The 25,166-nt window shown below is 39.2% G+C and overlaps 1 protein-coding gene across 4 annotated transcripts; it reads right to left on the bottom strand.

Annotated features, from left to right (window-relative positions):
- Positions 1-279: 279 nt before the first annotated feature.
- Positions 280-25,162, bottom strand: osbpl1a (oxysterol binding protein-like 1A). 4 transcript variants are annotated; one of them, XM_058637649.1, is made up of 29 exons: positions 24,659-25,161; positions 21,319-21,447; positions 21,149-21,234; positions 20,988-21,062; positions 20,720-20,831; positions 20,476-20,561; positions 18,663-18,807; positions 17,952-18,019; positions 17,807-17,851; positions 16,436-16,509; positions 16,251-16,314; positions 16,053-16,154; positions 14,998-15,126; positions 14,814-14,895; positions 14,503-14,609; positions 11,362-11,527; positions 8,720-8,906; positions 7,795-7,870; positions 6,797-6,931; positions 6,556-6,653; positions 5,722-5,904; positions 5,477-5,584; positions 4,598-4,687; positions 3,734-3,860; positions 2,726-2,839; positions 2,514-2,637; positions 2,331-2,421; positions 1,935-1,955; positions 280-1,158 (listed from the first exon to the last, which is right to left on the bottom strand). In XM_058637649.1, exons 2-29 carry the CDS (start codon positions 21,440-21,442, stop codon positions 1,056-1,058), a joined length of 2,922 nt encoding a protein of 973 aa, XP_058493632.1. In that variant the 5' UTR covers positions 21,443-21,447; positions 24,659-25,161; the 3' UTR covers positions 280-1,055. The 4 variants fall into 4 exon arrangements, with proteins under 4 accessions (XP_058493632.1, XP_058493634.1, XP_058493633.1 ...); XM_058637651.1 differs by lacking the exon at positions 21,149-21,234 and having other exon boundaries at positions 24,659-25,162; XM_058637650.1 differs by lacking the exon at positions 1,935-1,955.
- Between the last annotated feature and the right edge of the window lie 4 nt (positions 25,163-25,166).

The raw sequence follows: 25,166 nt of genomic DNA on the forward strand, positions 1-25,166 counted from the left end.
AATGTGTCCACTGATCACTTGGGATCCCAGGCCTTTGCCTTGTAGGATATTTTAATAATGCAAAGCAATGTCTCCATGTTGTTTGGCTGTGTAAGCCTGTACACCACTCAATCATTCATTCATTCATTCATTCATTCATTCATTCATTCATTCATCTTCTACCGCTTTATCCTCCACATGAGAGTCTTGGGAGACGCTGGTGCCAATCATAGCTGACATAGGGCGAAAAGCAGGATACGATCAATAAGAAATAAATGAATAAATAAATCAATATTCCCATTGAAGTTCCCATTTGATCAGATCACACTTTACTTTATTTTCAGATTCTGCTGAAATCTGTGCAGCAATCTTAAGAAATTGCAATGAAATAGAATAATGCTCTATATGGAGGCCAAACACCATAAAATTCAATATTTTTTACATCATGTGACTTTAAAACCGCCAACCTAGATAGTTCAGTCTGTCTGAGAGACTGGACAATACATACATTTTACTTTTTCAGCAACAAACAAACAAACAAAGTGTGTATATTATAGAATAATGTGTAACAGACGCAAAAACAATCAAAAATGTGTTATACAGTAGTGTTACAAAAAGTACTGTATGTTTCTTATGTTTTTTCATAAGGGAAAATACATGAAAATACTCATCACTTGAACTGAACTGATAGTATTTTTGCGAGTTTTCTGCAGTAAACGACATGTTGAGGTCACCGTTGGCTCAATTTGTGTGAAGTATATACACAGATATACATTTAGATGTAACATGTTTAAAAGACCACAAGTGGACATTAAAACATCTATTAATTAGCACTTCTCCACTGTGCTAAAAGACCGTTACTATGAAGAGTTCTCAGTATAAATACAAAGGCAAGATTTTACATATCGATTACTAACATTTGATAGAGTTTTATCATTTTAAAGTAGATTAAGGCCACACAGTGTAAGTAGAATGGTTTCATATTGCATTGGAGTTAGTGTAGATGTTCTATTAATGCTGCACAGTACAGATGACACTGTATAGTGAGTAGACATTCATGTGTGCAGAAATGTCCATCAGTAAATATCTGGAAGCTGACTGTATTCCCTGTCCCAGTATCCACCAGAAAAGAGCCAGTCCTGGGACTTGTTGTGGGGGTTTTGGCCCGGTTGAAACCATCTGAATACACACACACACACACACAGACACACACACACACACATATACAGTATATTCAGTATTCATAAACAAGCCACAACATCATATGCTAAAACAAATGAGGACGCAAAGTCAGACATGCTCTATCTAGAGGTGAATCTAAATGTTATAGTTTTGCAGTTTCAGTTTTTTTCACTCAACTAAAATGAGTGTATTGACATTGTTGCATGAAAGACTGAAGGCAAATGAATCAACGGGAGCCTGTGGTGACAACTGAACGATTCCATACAGTGAGTGATACAAAGTCACGTCTTGACAGTATAGAAAAATGCAAAATGATCACATAACTCTTTAAAATGCTCTTCTATTACAGGAGTAACACTGTAGTATAGGGCAAATATGAACTTAAGAATGTGTAGCTCAGCTTTGTGGTGCTAATTCTGAGGGTAATACGTTGATTTAATGTGTGTGTACATGTGTGTGTATGTGTACGTATATACTGTATGTACATGTTCTCCTTCTAATCTACAGACGGTTATAGCAGAGGTCAGAATAATATACATTTTGCTTTTGTGTCTGCCTAGATCACTTAATGTTCTCATTATTTGATATTAATATTTTGATTTACTTCTACTTCTACTAATAAGTGTAGCTGCCATGCTGGTGGACAGGATGCAAATGAATCATTGTCAAATTAAAAGAGCAGTAAAAAAAAGAAAAAAGAAGAAGGAGCAAGGTCACATGATCAGATGAACACAGATTTCAAGCACATCATCAAAACAGCAAGCAGCTCTAACCTTGGACCCAGGGCAGGATTCCTGAGCATCACAGCAAAAATGAAACAGAAAAACAAAAACAAAAGATTCAACTTAAGCCTTTTTAGAGGGGGAAAAAAGTATGAAATATTCCAGAAAAGACGATAAAACTGCAGCATCAAAGACAACAAACCGATTCAGAGAGTTAAGTAAATTTAAATGACATCCAATTATCAACATTCACTATTTAGAAATAACTATATTTTGCTGAATACAATTAGGGAATTTGTTCTCCTACAGAAAACTAAATTAAACCAGTGACTCCTCCCCTTGTACATGTATATTAAATATGAAGTTGCTAGTCAGCTTAGCCAAAGAGAGGGAACATCAAGCCCGATGCAGTTAAACTAAAACAAAATTTAGTTTATCCAAACTCACTTTGTTTTCCACTCTTCGTCACATTTGGCGCGGTTTTTACGAGCAGCTCTCTGTTTCTCCTCAAGTCTCTTCTTCTCCTCACTGGCGAGATCTGTTTGTTTTTTTTGCAACAATAACAACATTCAGACTGCAGTGACAGCATTAATCCAGGATTAGTTCCACTATGTTAACAACAGTTATTACCGATGTCGCCGTTCTCCATGGCTCTTATGTCGGGTCTCCGTCTGCAGTCCGTCTGAGGAATGACTCCCTCCATGTCCTTGTGCAGCTCGTTCAGCTGCATCGCAAAGGACGTGAAGCTGTACATCTGCCGTCAGATCACATTTTATATGTTAAAGCCAGACGAGGATCAGGTGAATGCTTTTACATATGTAGTGTACAACAACCAGTGAGACCTGGACAGAGTTGGCTGGTCTTGGAGCGATTCTCCACAGCAGCTGGCTGCCAGGAATCACCTCCACAGTGTCAGCAGCAGGTGAAGCCGCCGCCTCCTGATCCCCACTGCAACTCTGCAAACAGAAATGTTTACTGCACTGACGCATCTATAGAACTTTCCACTGCATTATTACAGTGCATCATTTTAGATTTACTGATACCACAGTGTTAAATATATTCCGATATTATCATTTCATTTGATAAACGCAGTTGGTCCTGGTATTTTCTGGGGTTGGGAATCGGTATCATAATCACGGGATCAGATATCGGTCGGATAGAAATTTAAAATGCAATACAATCCAAAAATCCTATATATCACATGCTTCACTAGCATTGTAGTCAAATTTGGGCTCTTAGAAATGACTCAGCATAAATGTGATGTTAACACAGCTTCACAGTTCATAAATGGTCTAAAATGTATTGGACTAATATCGGTATCTGTAGATACTTGAGTTTGTAATATCAGTATTGGACACAAAAAAAATCGATCCCTAGTATTTTCCATCAACTCAGACACGCATCTACATTATTTACTCACTGGCCACTTTATTAGGTACACAGAACACCAGTACAGTGGCATTATACAGTATGTCTTCTGCTGCTGCTGTAGCTCATCTGCGTCACTGTTTCACTTGTTGCTGTTGCTGCATTTCTTGCTCTGTGATTCAGTGATTATGAGTTACAGTTGACTTTGTACCATCTTAAACCAGTCCCTGACCTTTGATATTTTTTAAAAAAAGTGCATTTTCACCAAGCTCACTGGATATTTTCTCTTTTCTCTGGAAACCTAACAGTCGGTTTTGGGGGAAATTCCAGAAGAAAAGCAGTTTCTGAAACACTGAGACCAGCTCTTCTGACAACCACCTTTCTTCTCCATTCCCAGGTCGTCTTGATCATGTCTACATGTCTAAATGCACTGATTAACTGTGTGATTGGCTGATTTGAAAAAACAGAAAAAGGGTTCATACCACGTTGCTGCTCTTTTTCTCCGCTGCCCCTCGCTTGTCATTTTTCTTATGTGCTTCGAAGGCAGCGGCGTCAATAACATACAGACACTCTGTCCATTTTCCATAGAGAGCACACAGTTTCTTTTTGCTGTGAAGAATTCACATACACACAATTTCAAATGACTTCAGGCACAGACACTAAATACGTATCTCAGGTTTAGGGTCAGTTCAGAAATTCAAGATAAAAAAAAAGAAAAAAAATAACTTTGTGGCAATCAAACGCTTACAAACTCAGAATGGAGCACTTTCACGTGTGGCTTCACAGTGGAAATGAAACCAGCCCAAACATAAAGAATTTTAAAGGCAGCTTCAAAAGTTTAGTCTGTGTGTGTGATAGCAGCAGGTCTCGTCGCTCAGTGTCATTATGTGTCTCACTTATCTCCATGTGGATCACTGTAGCAACATGCTGACTACTTATTCTTCTCACTGCTCATTCATATTGAGTCACTGGAACTGTTGTGTTAGAGATGATTTCTTTCCAATTGTGTTTTGAACCATCTGCTCATCTGTTTTTTTTTCCCTGCTTCAGTGACACTGCTTTATCCAAATGAATCCTTAACAGAAACACAACTCCTTATATATATATATATATATATATATATATATATATATATATATATATATATATATATTTCTAAAATATTTTTCATTGTATCCTGTGGTTCAATTCAAGATTCAAGAATTTTTCAATGCAAAAAGGCAAAGAAGTAAAGACTAACCCAGCATAATGCGTTTGTTTGGAAGTCTGAAGTGTAGGTGTTCCTTCTTTCCTTTGTACCAAAGACTACTAAACCAACTCTAAAAAAAGGACTTTATGAACTGTACCTTTTATCCACTATATAGCCTTCGACCTTGTGTAATTCTTTGCCAAAAAGGCCACATGGTTTGAAATTCAGCAAGCACCGTTCTCCAGTCCTAGGTGAGAAAAGAGAAAAACAACATGTTATCCTCTCACTTTTCTACTGGAGGAGTCAGTCAGTCATCCATCCATACACACAAACAGAACATGCATACACACATACATACATAATTATATTCACAAGTCAACAAGTTATGAAAAATCTACAAAAAACCCTGAAAACTTTTACAACATACAGTTGCAAGAAAAAGCATTTTGCCTGGATTTCTTCATAAATTGGTCATAAAATGGCATCTGATCTTCATCTAAGCCACAACAATAGACAAACACAGTCTAATACCTCACAAACAATTATATGTTTTCATGTTTTCATTCAACACACAATGTAAACTTTCACAGTTTGGGGTGGAAAAAGTATATGAACCCTTGATTTAATGACTGATTGACCCTCCCTTTGGCAGCAATAACCTCAACCAAACGTTTCCTGTAGTTCCTGTAGTCTGCTCTTCATTTGTATCTGAGATAAGATCACTTCAGTTTATTGCCAGACTCGAGGTCCAAATAATTAGAAACAACAGACAAGAAACACACAAAACGAAACACAAAAGATTCAATCATATACCAATGTTTCCACATGTTTGACCAGTAACATATAGCACTAAACCTGGGGTTTGACAGCAGCAAAACAACAACATTCAATTTTGCAGTCAGGCTTGATAAGTTCTGCACCACTGCACCGAGGTTTCTTTAGAAATATCTGCTAACAATCATTAGTTTCTGCATGTTGGCTTTCTCACAAATAAACATTCCCAGTAGAGTAACAGCAGCTTAGTTTGTCATTTTACCTGTGGTTGATCACCTCCACATTTCCATACTGCTCAATCCACAGCTGGCCAACGATGATGTTGTGAACACAGCATGTAGGATTCGTCCATGTGTAGGCTTCATTGTACCTAGACAGAAAAACAGCAACTTCAGGAGAGAGACAAAGTCCAATAGGTCAAAGTGTATATAAATATCGACAGATATTTAAAAATAAAAAATAAACTTTAATATCAGTAATATTTTTTAATCAGCTGGATGTTCTTACTCGGGCAACTCCAGTGTCATAATGCCCTTTGGCTCAGCTTCCACGCTCTTGCCCCAGAACTTGAGTTTGGGGTAGATGGATCCATGAAACACAAAATCTTGTTTGAGACCCTCAGCGTGGAAGGCGCTGACTGGAGGGTGGTGGCTCACCTGCTCTGATATGAGCCTGAAACCCAGATCCTCTCTAGTAGACCAGAGAGAGACACAGAGACACAGAGACACACACACACACACACAATACCAGATCTCTTAAGGTTAGCTACTCAATGTATGTCAAAAGTAAATGAAGGGGAAAATGGAAGACAGCGTTATCTGCAGTCCAAAGTTTTGAAAAGACATTTTGCAGTTTCATTTGAAGGCTCATATTTGTCAAATTATTAATAATTTCTATTTTTACAGGACTAGCTCAGTGAACATGGAGTAGGAAAAGCTTAATAAAAACCCTTAATTTTCTACAAGGCCTGATTGTATTCATTTTATTATTAGCAGGAGCAGCTAATGTAGCAGTTCATTTCAAAAGCGGTTGTAGATGTTTACACCAGTGTCTCATTCATTTCTGACATGCAATTATGATTCATTTGGAAATATGACTTGTGGGTAAAAATTGGACACTCTAAATTGACCGTAGGTGTGACTGTGAGAGAGAATGGTAGTTTGTCTCAATTCAATTCAAAGGGAGAAAAAGAAAATCGTAATTATCAATTCTATCATATTGCAATACTTAGTAGAGTCACAATAAATAAGACTCAGGCTCCACGGTACGGTCAAACTGTGACAAATCATTCCGGCCCTATTTTCAGTTTATATTATATATATGCCGTATAGTCCCTCTTACCTGACCAGCTCATAAGTTTCTCCCAGCAGAGGGTTGAAAGGTTTCCCTGTCCTCTCCCACTGGGAGGCCACAGCAGACACTGCAAATGATGCCACACACTGGCAACACACACACACACACACACACATTTATACGCACTAATCTCACAGAACAGGAAAATGTCTGGTCAAAATAAGGTTATATTTGACACAATTTAAGTCATTTTCACATCCTATCTCCTGGATATTACAGAGTGTACAACCTTCATTCTCTCAATAGAGTCTGAGGAGTCATGGGCTTGGTGGATGAGGTACGTGTGCTCCATGTACTCTGTCAGACGCTGCAGAAAACTCAGCGGCTCGTTGAAAATTACTGGCATTGTAATCTTGGAGAGTTCCTGTGAGACACACGAGGAGTGACTCATTACACACAAAAGCACCACTTTCAAAGTGTAAGATTCGCACTGAGCATTGAAAAGGCTTAAGGAAATGTTCTGACTTCAAAGTATGAGCATCATTTGTGATTTGCTTTCCGTCAGATGAATAAATTAAACCTATTGTAGCCTTCTGTGGTGCAAAAAAGAAAGAATAGGTTTGAGACATTCCATAGAAGGATTAAGGCGCCTCAATCTAATCTGGAAATACAAAAAACCCAGAAACAAAACATTATTCAACAAGCCATGGCAATGCTGTGTGGTATTTTCAGCTAAATACCTACTCTGTTTAACTTGATTAATGTGCTCAGTACAAAATGAAAGTGACACAATGCAGGATTTCAACCTTCAAATAATGTCTCCAAGATTATTTTCATGGTACGTCAATTTACAACAGGGTGAACGTCACTTCTGTCAAAGCCTCAGCAGGTCTGCATCGCCTGCATTGGCACTAAAGAACTCCAGCATTCTACTTTATGGCACTACAGAGACCTTCACAGACCAGAAAGCATGTCAATAAATGTGTGGATCAACTGATGAGGTCAGAATTTGATTTATTTTAGAATATTATTTAATCTACGAATCAGTGATAGTGAATAACTTCTGCATTTAACTCATGAAACAAGAGGGATCTCAGCCTACGGTCAAAGGTTTATTTCAAGGCTACCAAAAACAAACATTTTTTTTAATGCAAAGCAATTACACACTTGGATTAACATACACAGGAGTAGTATACTCAATTTCTGACAATAAAAGGGTTAATGGCGTCACAGCTGACAGCAGCTTTACGCTACATCTAAGAAAATAAATGAAATGACTATTCTCACCATTCCAATACAGTTCCTCAGGATACTCCAAATGCTGAAATCGTTTCTTGAAAACATCGGTGCAGGCAGACTGCTCCTAAAATAACACACACACACACACACACATTCACTCATTGTTGTCCTTCCACTGTAACATATGAATGACATTTCCATGTCATTTGTTATTCTGGTGAATTAAGTCAACAAACGCTTTTGATGTATTGTACGGAAAAGAGCAAAGAAGCGCAGAGAAAATCCACAGAGCTCTCAGCAGTAGGAATTATCTATCAGTGGCATCTATTTAGTCTCACAGCATGGTTCTCAAACTGTGGCACGTGAGGAAGAGGAGGATGATGAGATTTATGCACCACTGTTTTTTAATATTGAGCTCAATATTTTCTCAGGTGCTTATAAATAAAAAGCATGATATGTATAAAAAGCTTGAGAACCACTGGTCTAACAGATTCAGAGGAAGAGCCACGTTAACCTATTTAGTTATAGAATCAAACATAAAACATACAGTATATATAACAAGAGATTAACATAATTACTCAAATGGAATTAAACTCCTAGTGTTCTTGAGGGATTGGCTAACATGGGATCATTCTGCAGACTGATTATTGCGTTACACCGAGACTTTATCAATATTTAACAGCTCCAACACTGAGCTCTGTTCTTTCAATGTAACTTTTTTCTCCTGCCTCCACCAGGCTGGATCCAGGTCTAAATAATTCACAGCATAAAGAGGAAAAACCCGAGGGACGACATGAAAGTGTACAACAAAGATCACTGAGGAAACAAATCTCTCACGGCAGTTTTGGATATAAAGCCTTTGACTGCGGTTAAATATCCAACTCAAAAAATGATGAGAGGTGATGATGCTGATGATGATAAAAGTGCAGAGAGCAGCTAATTATGGACTATGTGGACAAACAGCACGGCTGACCTGCGTTTTGTGATCCCATTGGGCTGAGTCTCATCTTTGTTGCTATGGTGATCGTCCTGCAACATGCTGGTGGGGCTGCCGCAAGGGCTGCTTAACATGACAGAGCCTTGGTCCTCCTCTTCGTCCTCCTCAAAGGAATGGCTGGCAACCGTCTCAAAGCCGCTCACAGAGAGATCTGAATCCGAGTCTGACAGAGATAAACACGTGAATACGATTCACCGTCACCACATCATTTTCATTTAATCAGCGAACACTTGATGTTTTGGGTAAAATAAAATAAATTAACTTAAAATTGAAGGGGGACACATGTGAACTGCTGCCCAATAATTGAAATACAACAAAACAACATAAAACACATAAAAAAAAATACAAATAAATAAGGAGGTGAACATATTAAAGAGAATATGCCTGTCTGAAGAGGTGAGTTTTGAGCTGTGATTTCATGACGAACCGGGGTTTCTGATGTCCTGTGGGAGAGTGCTCCAGAGGAGTGGGGGCTCTCGACCCCATGGTGGTCTAACGAGCAGGTGGGAGGATGACTTGGATGGAAAAAGAAGAAGACCTGACTGTGTGGGTGGGTGTGTGGGTGTGGAGGAGATTGGCGAGGTTGTTGAAGGCCTTGAAAGTGAGGAGCAGAACAAGGTATTTGACAGGGAGCCAGTTGTTATGTGACTAATGGACGGGGCTCGCTAATGATGCAGGGGGCAGAGTTTTGGACCAGTTGCAGTTCATGGATGGACTTATCAGGTAAACCAAACAGAAGGGAGTTGCAGTAGCAGAGGCGAGATGTGACCAGGGCGTGAACCAGAATAGCAGTTGCACAGGTGGACGTATGCTGAAAGAGTGACATTATTGATATGACATTGAAATGACAGAGTGACATAGTCAATATGAACCCAATGAAATTCAATCAGAGCATCAGAATGAGGAAGAAAGGTGACATTTTGAATGTGACATGGTTACTGGGATTTCCATGCACAGCCATTTTTTTAAGAATGGTCTGAAAAGGAAAGGAAGTTCTTTGTTGACGCCAGATGTCAGACGAGAATGGTCAGACATACTCAAATAACCACATGTTACCATCTTTGAAAGCACAACTCATGCAGATGAGCATGCAATGGCAGCAGGAGACTACAAAGGATGCTACTTCTGCCAATTGTCCCGTGTCCCTAATAAAGTGGCATGTGAGTTTCATGCATATATAAACTGATATCTTTGCTAAAAGTGTCTTCATTACACAGACACACTGTCACATGTTCTTCACAAAGTATGACTTTCAGCACCAAAGTAACACGGTGATTGACAAGCAAGGTTTAAAGCAATCCTTTCAGAGTTAGTCCGTCACTTATTATTCACAAAAAAAACAAAAACCATTCACAATCATGCTCAACAAAAACTAATGACTGACTGAAGACACAGTTGGTCACCTGGATGAGCTTCATAACCAGATGGAGGATAAGTGCCACACAAGAGACATGAAGAGAGAAATAAATATTCTGTTGCTCTTCTGTCTCCAAAGGAGAGATACATATTAAGAGAAAATATAGCTGTAATCACAGCAGCTCAGCCACTGTCTTTAAACTTTACAGATGATGTTGCAGGTGCACAGCAGCAGCTTGGAAATGTCTTAGAAGTGAGTGTTGAAAAATGTTACTTATCCATTTCCTGAGAGGAGATTCAGCTTTGACAGAAGAGAATCGCTTTTAAGGGATTAGGCTGCATTACAATGTCATATGTGGATCTGTGAGCACAGGAAGTGAAAACGACACTAAAAGATAAAAGGGCTGAAACTCAGTAGAATCCAAATAAGTCTCAGTGACATCATGAATGTAGTGAACTAGATGCACGTGCAACAGTTTTCAACTTTGTCCTCAATTTTCCTCAACACCACGCACGGTACAGCCATTACTAGCTTTTGACCTTGTTTCAGACATCACGTATCCATGTTAACTGCCTTTCATCTGCAGTGTCCCACAACGTGTCAATCCCATTCCACCCAGAGGTTGTTTAAAATGAGGCATAGTCAAGAAACCATATAGGAAAAACCAAAGATATGTACAAATTATGTCAGACAGGGGCGATCAGACAGTAACAAAATAACAATAATAGGCTCAAAAAGCAGTGTAACAATGATTTAACCTTGCAGTATATTATTAAAACTTAAGTTAATGGAAAAAAAGCGAACATATTTCTGTTGTTGTTGTCACGAGAACCACATTTTTGTAAAAGTTATTATTTGTAAGGTGAGAAGGGCAGGTGTAAAGGAGCTTTAGCTCCACTCTTCAATCAACTGGTATGAGATGAATTCTTATCTTTACAGTTGAATTGCAAGTAAAAAAAACCAAACACCCAAAAAACTCATTAGCAACAGCAAAATGTTCTGTTTTCTTGTCATTCTCAGCATTGTTTAAACCATGCAGGTTATTAAGCCAAAAACAAACATTAATTTTTCAACACCGAGAGGCACCACTGGAGCTTAGGTCACACCTGACGAGTGTCAAACATACCCAAGACATTCACCGTCAGGAAAAAGTATTCCAGTGTCCTACAGGTGAATGACAGAGCAGTGAGTGTGAGCAGGAGCCTGTCTGTCACAGAATCCCCTCCATCTCCTCAGTGTGTTTCATAACTTGTCAACTCACCAGACACGGCGTCGTGGAACTCATCTTCGCTGAGGAGGGCACTGCGCGACGGCGATCCTTTGACGATGGATTGCTCAAGTTCGTGGTGCTCTGTGGCCAGAGTCTGCAGTGCTTCAGAGAGGATCTTGTTCTTCTCAACCTCCTGCTCCAATTTCACAGTGCGCACCTGAGCTCACCACACACACGCACACATAGAGACTAATCACCCACAGGAACATAAACCAACATGAACTGCATCTTCCACATTTGATAACTCACGATAAATTATTTATTCTTCTTCTCGTCAAATTTTCATTCCAGTTCGCATTACAAACCGAAGACGAATGTGCCTTTCTAGAGCAGCTGTGAATGCAGAGGGTCTGCGAGTATAAACAGTATGTTGACTGACTGATCCCCCTGTCTGCTCTGCCTTCTCATTATCAGACCCACAGAGAGAGACAGAGATGGAGCTGAGAAGGATAAGCCCTGTTTATCTGTAATGGGGGACAGCTGCCATGACGCTGTCGTCTCAAATGGCCTGCCGGAGAACATGATTCCCGTGAAGGAGAGGGAATCGAATGGCAGGTAATGGACTCAGATATAAAGCATTATCCAATCTTCCCTTTTACAGAGAACATTAATGTTGTTAATAAGAAGATGTGCTCATTTTTTTTCAGTTGCACCTGGTGGATGTGCAAACTAAAAGTTAGAGAAACAAAACAGAGAATATTAGGATTACTGACGGTGCAAAACATGGTAACCAGGGTCATATCAGGCGAAGTGATGTATCAACATTACAGATACTGAACTACTGAACTCCTGCTGCTTGACCCCTCCACAGGTGGTGCTACAGTACTGCAAACCAGTGGTGCAGGAGGTGGAAGTGATTGACAGGAAGTGGAAGTTAACAGGCCCCGCTGCTTGATTCAGACCGTGTACCATCTTGTGCAGACGGATATATACTGTACATTTTTTGAGCTGTTTCTTTTGAGCTCAGATTTATTCATGGCTGAGCTGTGATATTCTGCATGTCTTTTCTTGTGTGCTCTGCCTCTGCAAATCACAGTTCAAAAGGCAAGCACAGCTGAGCGATTGAGACCCTGCCCAGGTGTTAAACCGTGAAAGCACTGGACTGGCTGTAAAACTGAAAACATTCAAATGAATTTGGCAGCTTGTGTGCACCAGCAGCAGCAGCAGCAGCAGCAGCAGCAGCAGCAGCAGCAGCAGCAGCAGCAGCAGCAGCAGCAGCAGCAGCAGCAGCAGCAGCAGCGTCGTCTCCTCTAAATACCCTGAAGAAATTCAGCTATGCTTGAGATCAAATGCTGGGTGGTTGCAAAAAGAAAACAGTTGATGACTGAGATTGATTTGGTCGAACACCAAGAGATCGGGCATCTTTTGTCCGTGATAGTAGGGGAAAGAAAATGACAGGCGGACAGAGCACAGGACTATTTCTTTGTATTATCATGTGAAGGAGAAAACCCTTTGATTTACACATGGAACTACTCGAGTGTGCATTTATCGGGGCATTCAAACGCCGCACTGCATCATAAGCAGCAGCTGTTGCACTTTTCATGTTAAACAATCAGCAGGGGATGACTAATTCTCATTCTGATGTGACGTCCACCCACAAGAGCAGCTGGTTTGGAAAAGACACTGAAACTCCCTAATTTCTAAGTACTAATAACTCAGCGCCGCAAGGAAAGTTCTGTGATAGCTGCAGTATTAGACTATGGCAGTAAATCAGCTTTAAGTAATGACAGTGTTCGTCAGTCAGTCAGTCTGTCCATCATTTTTGTTTGATTGTGAAATTATCTCAACTACAATTTCATGGACAGACACTCAAGACATTCATGGTTCCCAGAGGATAAATCACACCTACTTGGGTTACATTTGAGTTAAATTCTTAAAAAAGCAAAACACTGAGCAAACTATGGTTATTTCAGTGATGTCTGTTTTTAGATAGATAAATAGGTTTTCTTTCTGATCATCAGCCTTTGGTTCAATACCTTTCCTGGTATTAGACCTTCAAAGGTGGCAAAGATATACATATCCTGATGCATGTCATTTTTTTTCAAATCAATAATATTATATATATAAAATTAATTATACTATTTCACTCTATACCTCCTGTTTTAACACTACTGCACCACTGCTATTGTGTTTAGATTTTATTAAAAATGGCAACAAGTGAAGTAATGTCATTATGATCATGAGCATGCGAGTACACTGATGTGATGATATAGCGTTTGTCGCTGGCATAGATTTTTGCATCATATGATCTTGATTTGAAAAGTATTCACTTTACGGTATTAGTGGAAACATTCCTGTCATGTTCAGAGTAAGTTTTCCAATAATGTGAAATTGTATAAACAATTACAGAGGATTGATGAGTATGACCTTTCCTTTTTAAGTACTGTTTTCCTGTGTGCTGCTGGGCTGGAGGCGGGTGTAGTAAAGCCCTGCAGTACAGTTGTTGACATAATAATACACTGTATTGTACTAATGTAATTTTATAGCCTAATCAACTTTAGGTTTATTACAACAAACACCACAAAACATTGGAATTACATGTCAGTACGTCATTCCTTCAGGAGAACAACAATGTGTTCAGTGAAGTGCTTTATAAATAAAGTTTTCTATCATTACCAAATTGATGCACAGGGTTGGTGCTTATTGTGAATGACAAGAGATGCCATCTTTTTTTCTTTGTTTTTCTGGACTTTTGTAATGTATGAACTGAATCCTTCCATTAAAATCAAATCCATTGACTCAGACACAAAGAACTGACACATAATGACTGCACTCATCTGAGCTGCTTTCATGAAGTAGGTGGCAAATGTGCCGACGCTGTCTTATGAAGTGTGTTTTATTTTGACATCACATTGTGTGAAAGACACATATATGAGGGTCACAGACAGTAAGGATCCTGTTAATTACAGTATTTATAGCCTGTATTGTTTTTACATAACACGCTCTTGTGCGGCGATGACAAATCTGATCTATCATTTGCAAGATACACAGATGTGAAGAGATACAGACGTTTCACCAATATTTGACTAATTCAGAGCAGAATACCTCCACATATTGCCATATAAACCCAAAACACAAATATTGGCAGTGAAACAAAGATACATGTGTACTGGTGGTGCTGCCGACACTTACCCCCTCCTGTTTGGACAAGAGGCTGAGACAGCCACCAAGACTGGCACTGGTCTGACTGGACAACTCACAGATGTCTTGCATTTTCTGCAGTACAGTAGACGAAACGCCTAAGGGTACAAACAAACGCACACACATATATATGCAATAATAAAATGAAAAAGACTCACAACGTTGGCAGGACAAACACAAGTAAATATTCAGTTTTTATAGTCTATGAAAAGAGATAAACTGCCACAGCAAACCTCAGATGTTGCAGATTCTTAATGTGGTGTGATATATATACACACACACAATGAAATGACAGGTCTTACTCTGTGCAAGTGCGTCATTTTTCACCATGGACAGGAAAGCTGCCACCTCTTTCTCCAGCTTTTTCTGGCTCTCTTCCGCTGCCTGGTATCAGAGAGACAAGAGGGGATTTGAACGTGAACGAACTCTGTGCATGGTGGGAGGACCACGGAGCTTTTTCATTTCAATCAAAACACAAGATGCCACCTGTAGTGAATCTGATAACTCCCCCAGCGACATCACTGGCCCGTCGTCATCCTCCTCCTCGCTGCCTTGCTCTTGGGAGCAGTAGTGAGTGCTGTAAGCCGTGTGCTCCTCCAGGGCATCCAGCCATGCCTGCAAGACAAGAACAGAATTTTTCTCAATGAAATAACACTAGAAATATTTAGTCAACAGATGGTAAAGTGTGGTTTTGAATAATTCATTAATTAATAATTAACATCGCAACCTCATCTTATTATTTTTCAGTCACATGCCGCCAAGTCTTCTGAGAAATCTATGGTTTTGTAAGAACCAAATCAAATCTGCAAAGTCTGCATATATATGCTCATAAGTATGTTTGTTAAAGTGTATTGTTGCTTTAAAACAAGATTAAATCAATAGGAGTCCTCTGTTAGAAATAAATATAGCTATATATATATCACAAAAAGAGCCACTTCCGCCCCCCACACTAACCGCATGTGCAAGTTATTTTTTGAACCTGTATGCAGTCAATTTGAACTTTCTCATGAGTGATAGATTTCACTGAGCTTTACTAATCCTTGTTTTTAAGACCAAGGCCATATTTCTTTCAAAGTTTTGCTTCAGGATACATGTTGTTAATCATGTTGTACACATTGTAAATACTCCAAAAAGCAATTAAAGCAAATGTACGTGGCTGGGACTTTTTCACACTGCCTGAAAAGTTTAAGCTCCTGAACCAAGGAAGCTGTGCTCTGTTCTTCAGAGTTGGCTGTATGTGGCTATTTCCTTCCTTTTTCTTTTTATTAAGTAAAACAACTGAGGACCAGCTCTTTTACTAAATGCTGACTCAGACTATTTCTTCTCAGGATTTTTTACTGGTCCTCATATTTTTATTTATTTTTTGCTAAATTTGCATCATTCATCCAAAAAATTGCAATGGGTCAGGGCTACTTATTTTTTTATTTTTTTTTTACAAAGGCTTTAATGGTCATCAAAACATGTTGAAATAGTAAAACAAAAACAGTTAACAGTTTGGTCACAGTGTTCATGGTTACTGCTGGAGGGGAAATTACACTCACTTTTCTTGTTGCCTCCGGGTCATTTTTTGGCGAAACCTTGAAGTGATGCATGCTGTCATCAAAGCACTTGAGGGTAAAAAAGCAGACATCTTTGGCTCGGCTCTGGAAATAACATATATCAAAAAAATAAGGTGTTGGGAAACAGGTCCATTCACACACTCAATACACATATTGTACAGTTTGTTATTGTTGACTCACCAAACAGTGAGCGTGTGTCAGGGCCTTACAGCCTTGTCTTCTGACATTAGAAGCTGCATCTGACCTTTATATAAAAACAGAAGGTTTTTTTTCTTTGTCATAATAACATATTCAACAAAAAACTGTGGACTTTTGTCCGCATCTCTGATTCAAGGAGCACAGCCAAGGTGAGAGATGACACCTACTGTTTTGAGTACCAGGATAAAACCCCGTCCTGGAGGATGACCCAGTAGGAGCGCCAGCCAAAGAATCTGGAGCTCTGCAGGATGCCACACAAGAGGAGAAGCAGCACTTTGATTTTCATTGGTTACTATTATTGATTTTAATTGTATTTGAGGGCAGTCACAGCAACTTGAAAGGAAACAAGCATTAGAAGTACCATCACACACACACACACACACGCACACACGAGCAGACTAGTGAGATGTGTTGTGAATCAGTGAGACTTTGCTGTTGAGACAACAAAGTCTCACTGATTAGCTCAGCAGGTAGTGACACTGAAGTCATTTTTTAGGGTTTCCCAATTCCCTGGTTATGTTATTTGTTATTTGGAAGCTGCCATTCTTGCCTGCAGCCAACTTTTAAGTAGCACTCGCGTCAAAATCCAAGTGGTAATTACAACCGAGAATATTTCCTCTTTCTGTGGATTAATAAAAACAAACTAAGTCAGACTGTTCACTGTAATGAAGGAAGGTCGACCAGTGAATCTGTGAATCTTTGATGCCTGTGTGTTAGTGTTTGAACAAGAGCAAACTCATTTTGAATATGCATACACCAGCCATTTTATTAGGGAAAATTATTAAGCTGCAGCAACTCGATGCATTTAGGCCAGTAAACAAGGTCATGGAGAAGTGTTGAAATTCAAATCGAGTATCAGAATGGGAAAGAAAGTTTATTTTAGACATGGCATGGTTGTTGCTGCCTGACGGTCTGTTCTGAATATTTCAGAAACTGCTGACCTATTGGGGTTTTCAAGCACAGCCATCTCTAGAATTCTACATTTAACAAATCCCTTCTTGATGCCAGAGGTCAGAGGAGAATGGCCAGACTCGTTTGTAACTTGCAACAGTAACCAAAATATGTAGAAGACTCTGACTACAAAACATGTCAACCCATAAAGGAAATGGCTTACAGCAGCAGAGGCCAACACTGGGTGTCTCGCCTGCCACTTTATTAGGTGTTCTCTGTATCTAAGAAAGTGGTGGTTCATTGTTTGTATCCTTAAAGTTGCTGTAATCAATTCAAGTTTTTAATCAGCCATCAGACATTTGTAGCATATAAGGGTAATCATTTACTACTACTATATACAGTATGTATATATTAGTGTACATACTGTAATATAACCTGGTAATATTGGACATTATTAAGTGTAAAGCAACATGTTTGCATAGGTTTTCTGTAGAAGCAGGGTCTCTGAAGGCAACACGGTGTATGAGTTGTAAAATTGTTGGGCATAATATCCCTGTACTGCTTGTTCTTTCTAAAACTGTGACGTGACTGTGCTCTCCGAGCTGCAAGAGATTAATAATAATCCCCACCCTCCCGCTTGACCTTACCTTCCACAGGAGTCCTTCATACTTCTTGACATGGCGAGTCATGCCCTGCAGTGCACCAGTGGAATACACAAAGAAAGTCAAAAACACAAAGAAATTAATACATGTGAAGTAAGTTCAGCGAGTCGACTATGATCTGAGCACGTACTCGGTGAACGCTCCCGTCAAGAACCTGCTTCATTGTTGTGTCACTGGCCAGGTCAAACACGGTCTGTCCTGCAATATAACACAATCAGCTTTAGCACATTTATACAGTGAGGGAGCAAAAGTACTGGTTCATTGCACACTTTTTAACGGCTCTTGACAAACGACAATGGTCCTGTACATATACAGACTATTCATATTATATGTGCAGTACCTACACTGTATGATTCAGTATGTTTTCTAGCTCACGTTATGATTCCAACATCGTGTTTATTACATTTTCATGTCACAGAAATCACATGCTGTTTGAAATGGTCTTGTGAAATTCATTTTTATATAATTATAATAATTCAAACCTTCTCTCACTCAACACCAAGAATGATATTTTATTAATAGCAACAGCAGTTTTTAAAACAGTCTTTGGTTGTTGATGTCAAAACTTTATGAATGGTTAGTTTCATTTTTAAAAGAGGCAGAGAGTTAAAGAAAAGGGCTGGGTACTGCGTCATTTGTTTAATGTTACTGCAGTTATTGCTCAAAATAGTAAAACATTTAGAAAGGTGCTGGATCACCTCTATAGCACAGATTAACACACACACACACACATCAGGTGTTGGCTACTTTTTTGGTCCATTTTTCATTTTCATTGCTGGCCTTATTCTTTAAAGACTGCAGGAGTCATTCATCGCTGCCAACTCTGATGAATGTTCCTTACCTTTCTTGTTGCTGATGTTGGGGCTGGCTCCATTCTTGAGTAGCTTCAGGGCACACTGCCTTTGGCCCCGATACGCTGCACAGTGCAGCGGAGTGTTACCCAGCAGATCTGTGCAGTTGATGTCTGGAGGCTTCTTCATGCTGAGCTACAGCGAACACACGGGACAAAAAACAACAACAGATGTGTTCTTTGAACCTCCTGCAGGTCTTTATCATTCTGCTCTGCACTGAGGCATGGCTCTTAATTTATAACACAAGCTGGCTCTCCGATGCTTTACTCCCACTGCTCATTTTGTTTTTCATTTCCTGATGAGTTATTTGTTGTCAATGAAGGTCAGGGTTGATTGGAGACTTGTCTTGAGAAAATGAAATGTCACATACAACACATCTGAACTAGGGCTTAAATATTATTCAACTGAAATTTGAAATAGCAATTTGCAACAATGCAAAAGTTAATGATTTGTATTTATATCGCACTTTTCCCACACAAAGGTGCTTTACACTGCAGTTCTGTCATTCACCCATTCATGCAGCACATCTATGTGCAGAGCATTTTCTAGCACCACATCATTAGCAATGTGGGGTTAAGTGTCTTGCTCAAGCACACATCGCCATGTAAATTAGCAGAGCCAGAATCAAACCCACAGCCTACCAGTTGAACGACGACTCACTCTACCACTAAGCAAATCGCTAAGGCAGCAATTAGGAATAATACATTATTCATCATGATTAAAATATGGATAGAGTGGTTGATGTTTTGATGGTTTCTTGTGGAAATGCTCCATCAATCAATTGAAATCTATCACATAGTGAATATTAAGCTGAAGTAGAGCAGGAACAATAAATTAATTGATCCATTATTTATCAATTACTGAATTAGCTATTTCGATAATGGATGAAGCCATTTGAGTGTTTTTGGAATATTACCTTCTTAAATTTAAGTATGATCTGCTTTCTTTGCGCCAGTAAAAATCTCTGGTTTGTTGAGAAACATTTTAACGATTTTCTGACATCTTGTGGAGAAGGTCATCAAAACAGAACCACAATTTCTGTTGCAATATTCCAATCTGAACTGACATTAACCCACAGAAATGCATTACCCACCACACTGATTACAGAAATGATTCAAAATTTATCAAGGAACTGCACATCATTAGGGCCAAACTCTTGCCTTTGGAGCAAGAAGACCTGGGTTCGAGCCTGGACAAGGGCCTTTCTGCATGGAGTTCGCATGTTCTGCCTGTGTCTGTGTGTTTCCTCCCACAGTCCAAATACATGTAGGTTTTGGGGTTAGGCAAATTGGTCACTCTAAATTGACTACGAGTGTGAGAGTGAATGGTTGTTTGTCTCTGTGATGGACTGGCGATCTGTCCGGGGTGTGACCCCGCCTATCGCCCAATGTCAGCTGAGATTGGCACAGCGCCCCCCGCCACCCTCATGTGGAGGATAAAGCAGTAGAAGATGGAGGAATGCAGATCATTACTATTCAATATAAAAGCAACACTACACAACTATTTTGAATTTAGAAAACTGCCTCAGAATCATTTTACAGGGTCACTGACTTTTAATAAACAGAATTTAGCCTCTAACATTCCCACTCTGCCCCATGATGGGTACACTGTGAGTAGTTTGTAACATAGTGACTCCAGCAGCCAGGATTAGGCTGAGTTATGCAGAACTGAGGTTCATTTAAACAGACTTAAACGTTCCTCATGGCACTGTTTGCTACAGTGACAGCACCTCCAGCAAAAGTTGCATGGTGTTGCTTTAATGTGCAAAATAAATTGACTAAAGTTTTAGATCAGGTCACTAACCAGCTGAGCCAGAGTTGAAAAGTCTCCTTCTCGTGCTGCATCCAAAAGTTTCTCCTCCAGTTTCCTCTCCTCAGTTCTTTCAGCCGCTGGTGTCAGCACAGCGATGAATCAACATGGTAAAACAATGTAGAACCTCAGGATTCATACATGATATCAACAACTTGAATATGGAAACATTCAATATGGCGATTTCATATAATATGCTTTAGCGACATTTCTTAGATTGTAACATTGTCTCTCTCACCTTCCAGCATGCTTCTGATCTCTGCATTTTGAGTGACATCCTTGGGAATCTGTGCTGTCCCATTGATGACAGTAGCGCATGCATCATAGTGCAGCAGCAGCATGACAACCTCCTGATCAATATGTGATTAACTTATTGAGTGACTGAAATTTGACTGAGCGGATGGAAAAATGCATGGACAAAATCAAACTATCGACAAAGAAATGCAAGGATTTGAAGGAAAATTTAAATCTGAAGGGACATGCAGAGTGAGGACACATGAATTTACCTTTCTCCCTGTGAAGGCGGCTTTGTGCAGTGGTGTATCTCCGATGTTGTTGGGCAAGTTAACATCTGCCCCAGCCTGCAGAGTGTAACAACATACTTTTTACTCATGCATTTATTTAAAACCTACAGTGTGGTGTGATAATATATATATAAAAAAGATACCTTAAGCAGTTCCTCCACTACATATTTGTGTCCAAAGTAACAAGCCAAATGAAGTGGTGTCCACCCCAGGTTTGACTTACTCTTACCTGGGAAAACATGAAACATTTTTGAAACATTTCATCTAACAACAAGACGACAGCTTATTTTACACCCAGGTGTTGATTATGTACCTTTGCAGTTGATGTTGATCTGCATCTCCTCCCTGATCTTGGACATGAGAAGCTTCTGAATCCCGGGCAGATCTCCATTACGCGCACAGCGCAGGAACTGTTCCTCTGGCTCCAGCTCCTCCATTGATCCTTGAAAAAGAAACAGGCAATGGTACAAGGTGATACTTTTGATTTCTGTGACTCAAACAAAAAAATCAGAGGGACAGACGCTCTGAGATTTTGAGAAGAAATCCAGTGGTTATAGGTGGTGCTTTATTCCTCTTAATGAACAGTTGAACAGCTTATTGAGGAGAAAACTGATGAGCCTGTAGTGGGGCATAGAATATTACAATGGAACAATGGATTTTTTTTCAATATCAATACTAAAAATCTTCAATACATACTGATATAGTTCAGCTTTGTGCAAACAATTGCTCTTAAATGTTTTGCCTCAGACATGTCCATAAAAAAACTTGAATATGAAATTGATTTTGGTAAATGGTCTGTATTTATATATATGTAGCTCTTTTCTAGTCACTGCTGGCACAAGGACACATCAGCATGTAAAGTAGTGGAGCCGGGAATTGAACCCACAACCTTCAAGTTGAAAGACGACTTGCTCTACCACTGAGCTTACATTGTCCCATTGTCAGGAAAAGCGATTTTCTTTTTTAGAAGAACATTTGGTAGTTTTTGTGAAAAATATAGAAGAAACTAAACACACATGCATAATTTCCCTCACACACAAAAGCACTAAAAAGTTCAAGGGAGAAGCTATAGTCATAATCAAGGCAGTTAAGGTGAAGTAATGCTGACTTTGAATGACACTTGAAAAACAAACAATAAAACAGGATCATTCAACTCCCACAGTCAACTTGAATAGTGTCTTTAATCTGACTCTCGCTGCCTCCACCTTTTAAACTCTACTCTCTCAAAACTAGCAAACAAAACAAGAAGTCTCAAAATCCCTGTCGTCCCAATCAACCCTGATGACATCACTGGGTTTATTTCTGCAGGCGTTATAGAAAAGTTCTTACAGTTTATAAAAATGGTGTGCTCAATAAACTAAACTTTATGTATAAAATCAGTGGACTGCACCTTTAAAAATGTAACCTTGAGAAGTGGCTCGAGGTTAACTTGCTCAATAAGTCATCACTATTTGTCACTTAAGGACACATGTGGAATAAGTCACAAGACTTTCTTTTGTCAGGTGGTGAAGAAAACAATGAGGAACAGGAAACCAGACTTACTAGAAAGAAAAAGCCAAAGTCACCATGGCAGGACGCTAATGACTCCTTCCTTTCCCTTCCTCATTCTCTCTCCTGCTCCCCTGACTTTTTTCTGTATTTACAATCAAACGTTGATATGCAGACACAGAAGAGCTTTAATGTAATGGACCGTCACATGACTATGAGGAAGCAGAAATGAACCACATCAGTCAGAGATGGTAAATCAGACAATGTCACTATATCATTCTCAAGCGCTGACTGGTGCGAAAACAGGTTCTGTGATTTTGAAGCATGTGTCACCAACGAAAGTTAGGTTAGTAAGCCTGACTTTCTACACTCAGAATTGACATGCAGGAACTAACTTTATGACAATTCATTTAAAATCCCTTTTTATCTTTATTATTTATTATTTTTTAACTTATCACTCTTTATTCTTCTTTGACTGTGGTTTAAGTCTAATGTGTTTTATTTTTTTTAGCTGCAAAACACAATAAAGCACATGACCCTTACATAATAACAAAATACATGGCTATATGAGGGTGAATTTCAATTCAATTCAATGTACTATTTGATCATAAAGTAATTTCTTTTAGCAAAAAACACAGTATTTGATTTAACACACTAAGGGAAAAAAAAGTCCAAAAGAATGAATGCAAATCTTTGTTGTTTTTTTCTCTAACATGAATCAATAAGATTCGAGGATCACATTTATAGCATGACCCTTTGGACAGTCTGTATCTGTAGTCTGGGAGTCACATGCAATACAAACTTTAACTAAATAGCAACAGCAGTGTAATGCTAGATGTGCAGTGTTACATCAGTATTTCATCTTAAAAAGTGAAAACATCCCATTTCTGTCATAAATATGTTTACAGGTGTGTTGCAGCAGAGAAGGCAAAGCAGGGTCCAAAGACGGCTGTATTCCACTGCTATTTAATCCATAATTCCATACTATAATACTTTTATCACACCCCCCTTAAACCTTAGTGCAGTGCTGCAGGTGCACCCTTGGTAAATTGCTTTGGGAATAATACACAACTCCTTTTATGGACATCCTGGGGGGTGTGTGTTTAGAAGTCATATCTTAGGGCTTTACAAAATGTGTTTTTACACATTGTCTTATGTGTTGTTGAGTCAAAGTTATGATTAAGTTTATATTTCACAAATTCAATCCGATTTCAAAAAGTTGAGTACTTTTTGCTCAGGTGTGTTTCAATAGAAGAAAAAGATTGCTGACAGGTTGTGCTGAAAAAAGGATATAAGACAATCTATATTGCACCTACATTGACCTTTTCTGATTCAATTTGCAGTATGACTGTTGTTACACAGAATCCACAATCCTGCACATGCTACCTTGAATGGTTGAATTGTTTGCCCTAAAAAGACACATGATACTTCTTTGACAGGTTTTAACTATTGCATGTCGACATGTTTTATTTGGTTATTGCACTTTAAAATAGGTGTTCCTATCGAGATTTATATCTCTTTGTCCCTGTTACACATGAGAGCAGTGGCATGCACATACATTTGGAACTGTTGGAACAACTGCACTGTGCACTGGTGGGGCAGGCACCACTATTACATCATTTCCCACATTCTCACACACCTGTGTATGCAGGGACATCCTTTACAGCACAGCACCTCTTTCTGTCACTGAGATGGGCATTTTCTGCACAGCACTGAATATCATGTGGGGACAGTAGGGAATTTCATAACAGCACCCTTTTTGATTGGAATGACACCCATAGGAAATCGGACATCGTATATATCTTTTTTTAAATTTACATTTTGCTTTAGAGGCCACATGTGAATGGCAGCCAGTAGGACACTTACTCAGACACTCCCCCCTGCTGTTATAATAATAACTTTATTACTCCCACTGTGAATACACTTTATATAAATGCCCTTTTAAGTTAGAGAATATATATTTTTTACTAGAACTTAAGTAAAATGGCATAATTTTACCTTGAATAAAATATTACATTGCTCTTCCAACCACATATTACTATATGGTCAGTCCAAATCCTCACAGATTTTTTTTATAATCTGCCACAGCTGTGACCAGGCGACATAACAGTCTGCACTCAAGGAAACATACAGTGATCAGTAAAACAAGACAGTGACAAACTCACCTATTGCTCCAGCTGCTTCAGTCCTGTGAAGTAAGTAAAACCAGGAGCTGCTCTCAGATAATCCTCAGATCCTCAGAGCAGCTTCCTGCTGCCTCGCTGCGCAAACACGACGCATCACACCATGACAGTTACATTTACAAACCTTGTCCACCGTGTGTAACCGACGCAGAGCTGCGTGACAGTGGATTACATCTGTCTGTGAGTCACTCACACATAAACGCACAACTGTTTACTGACTGTTTACACTGACATCAGCTGATCTCCGCCGACCGGAACACGCCCGGCCGTCTTTTTTTTTTTTCGTGTGTATGTGCTTTCAAAGTAAAAGCTGAGGAGTTTGTTTCAAACAAATAATAAGTTGTCCAGTCAAACTCAGTCCGTGACAACTTTTACAAACTATCTGCTGTGCTCAATTAACCGTAAAACTGGTAACTGACTGGTTTGTTGGGCTGAATATTGTCGTGTATTTGGACTGAAAACACGGCAGAACCCGGAGGTTAAAACACAC

The sequence above is a fragment of the Solea solea genome, chromosome 9 (genome assembly GCF_958295425.1).
Source record: "Solea solea chromosome 9, fSolSol10.1, whole genome shotgun sequence".
In the NCBI taxonomy this organism is placed as follows: domain Eukaryota; kingdom Metazoa; phylum Chordata; class Actinopteri; order Pleuronectiformes; family Soleidae; genus Solea; species Solea solea.

What these genes read in the sequence shown, in the direction of transcription:
- osbpl1a (XM_058637649.1), bottom strand. Translation starts at nt 21,442, where the DNA reads ATGGAGGAGCTGGAGCCAGAGGAACAGTTCCTGCGCTGTGCGCGTAAT. An exon ending in CATGGAGAACGGCGACATCG is followed by an intron (nt 2,422 to 2,513) that starts GTAATAACTGTT and finishes AAAAACAAACAG; the next exon opens with ATCTCGCCAGTGAGGAGAAG. An exon ending in AATCCTGCCCTGGGTCCAAG is followed by an intron (nt 1,159 to 1,934) that starts GTTAGAGCTGCT and finishes GTGTGTATTCAG; the next exon opens with ATGGTTTCAACCGGGCCAAA.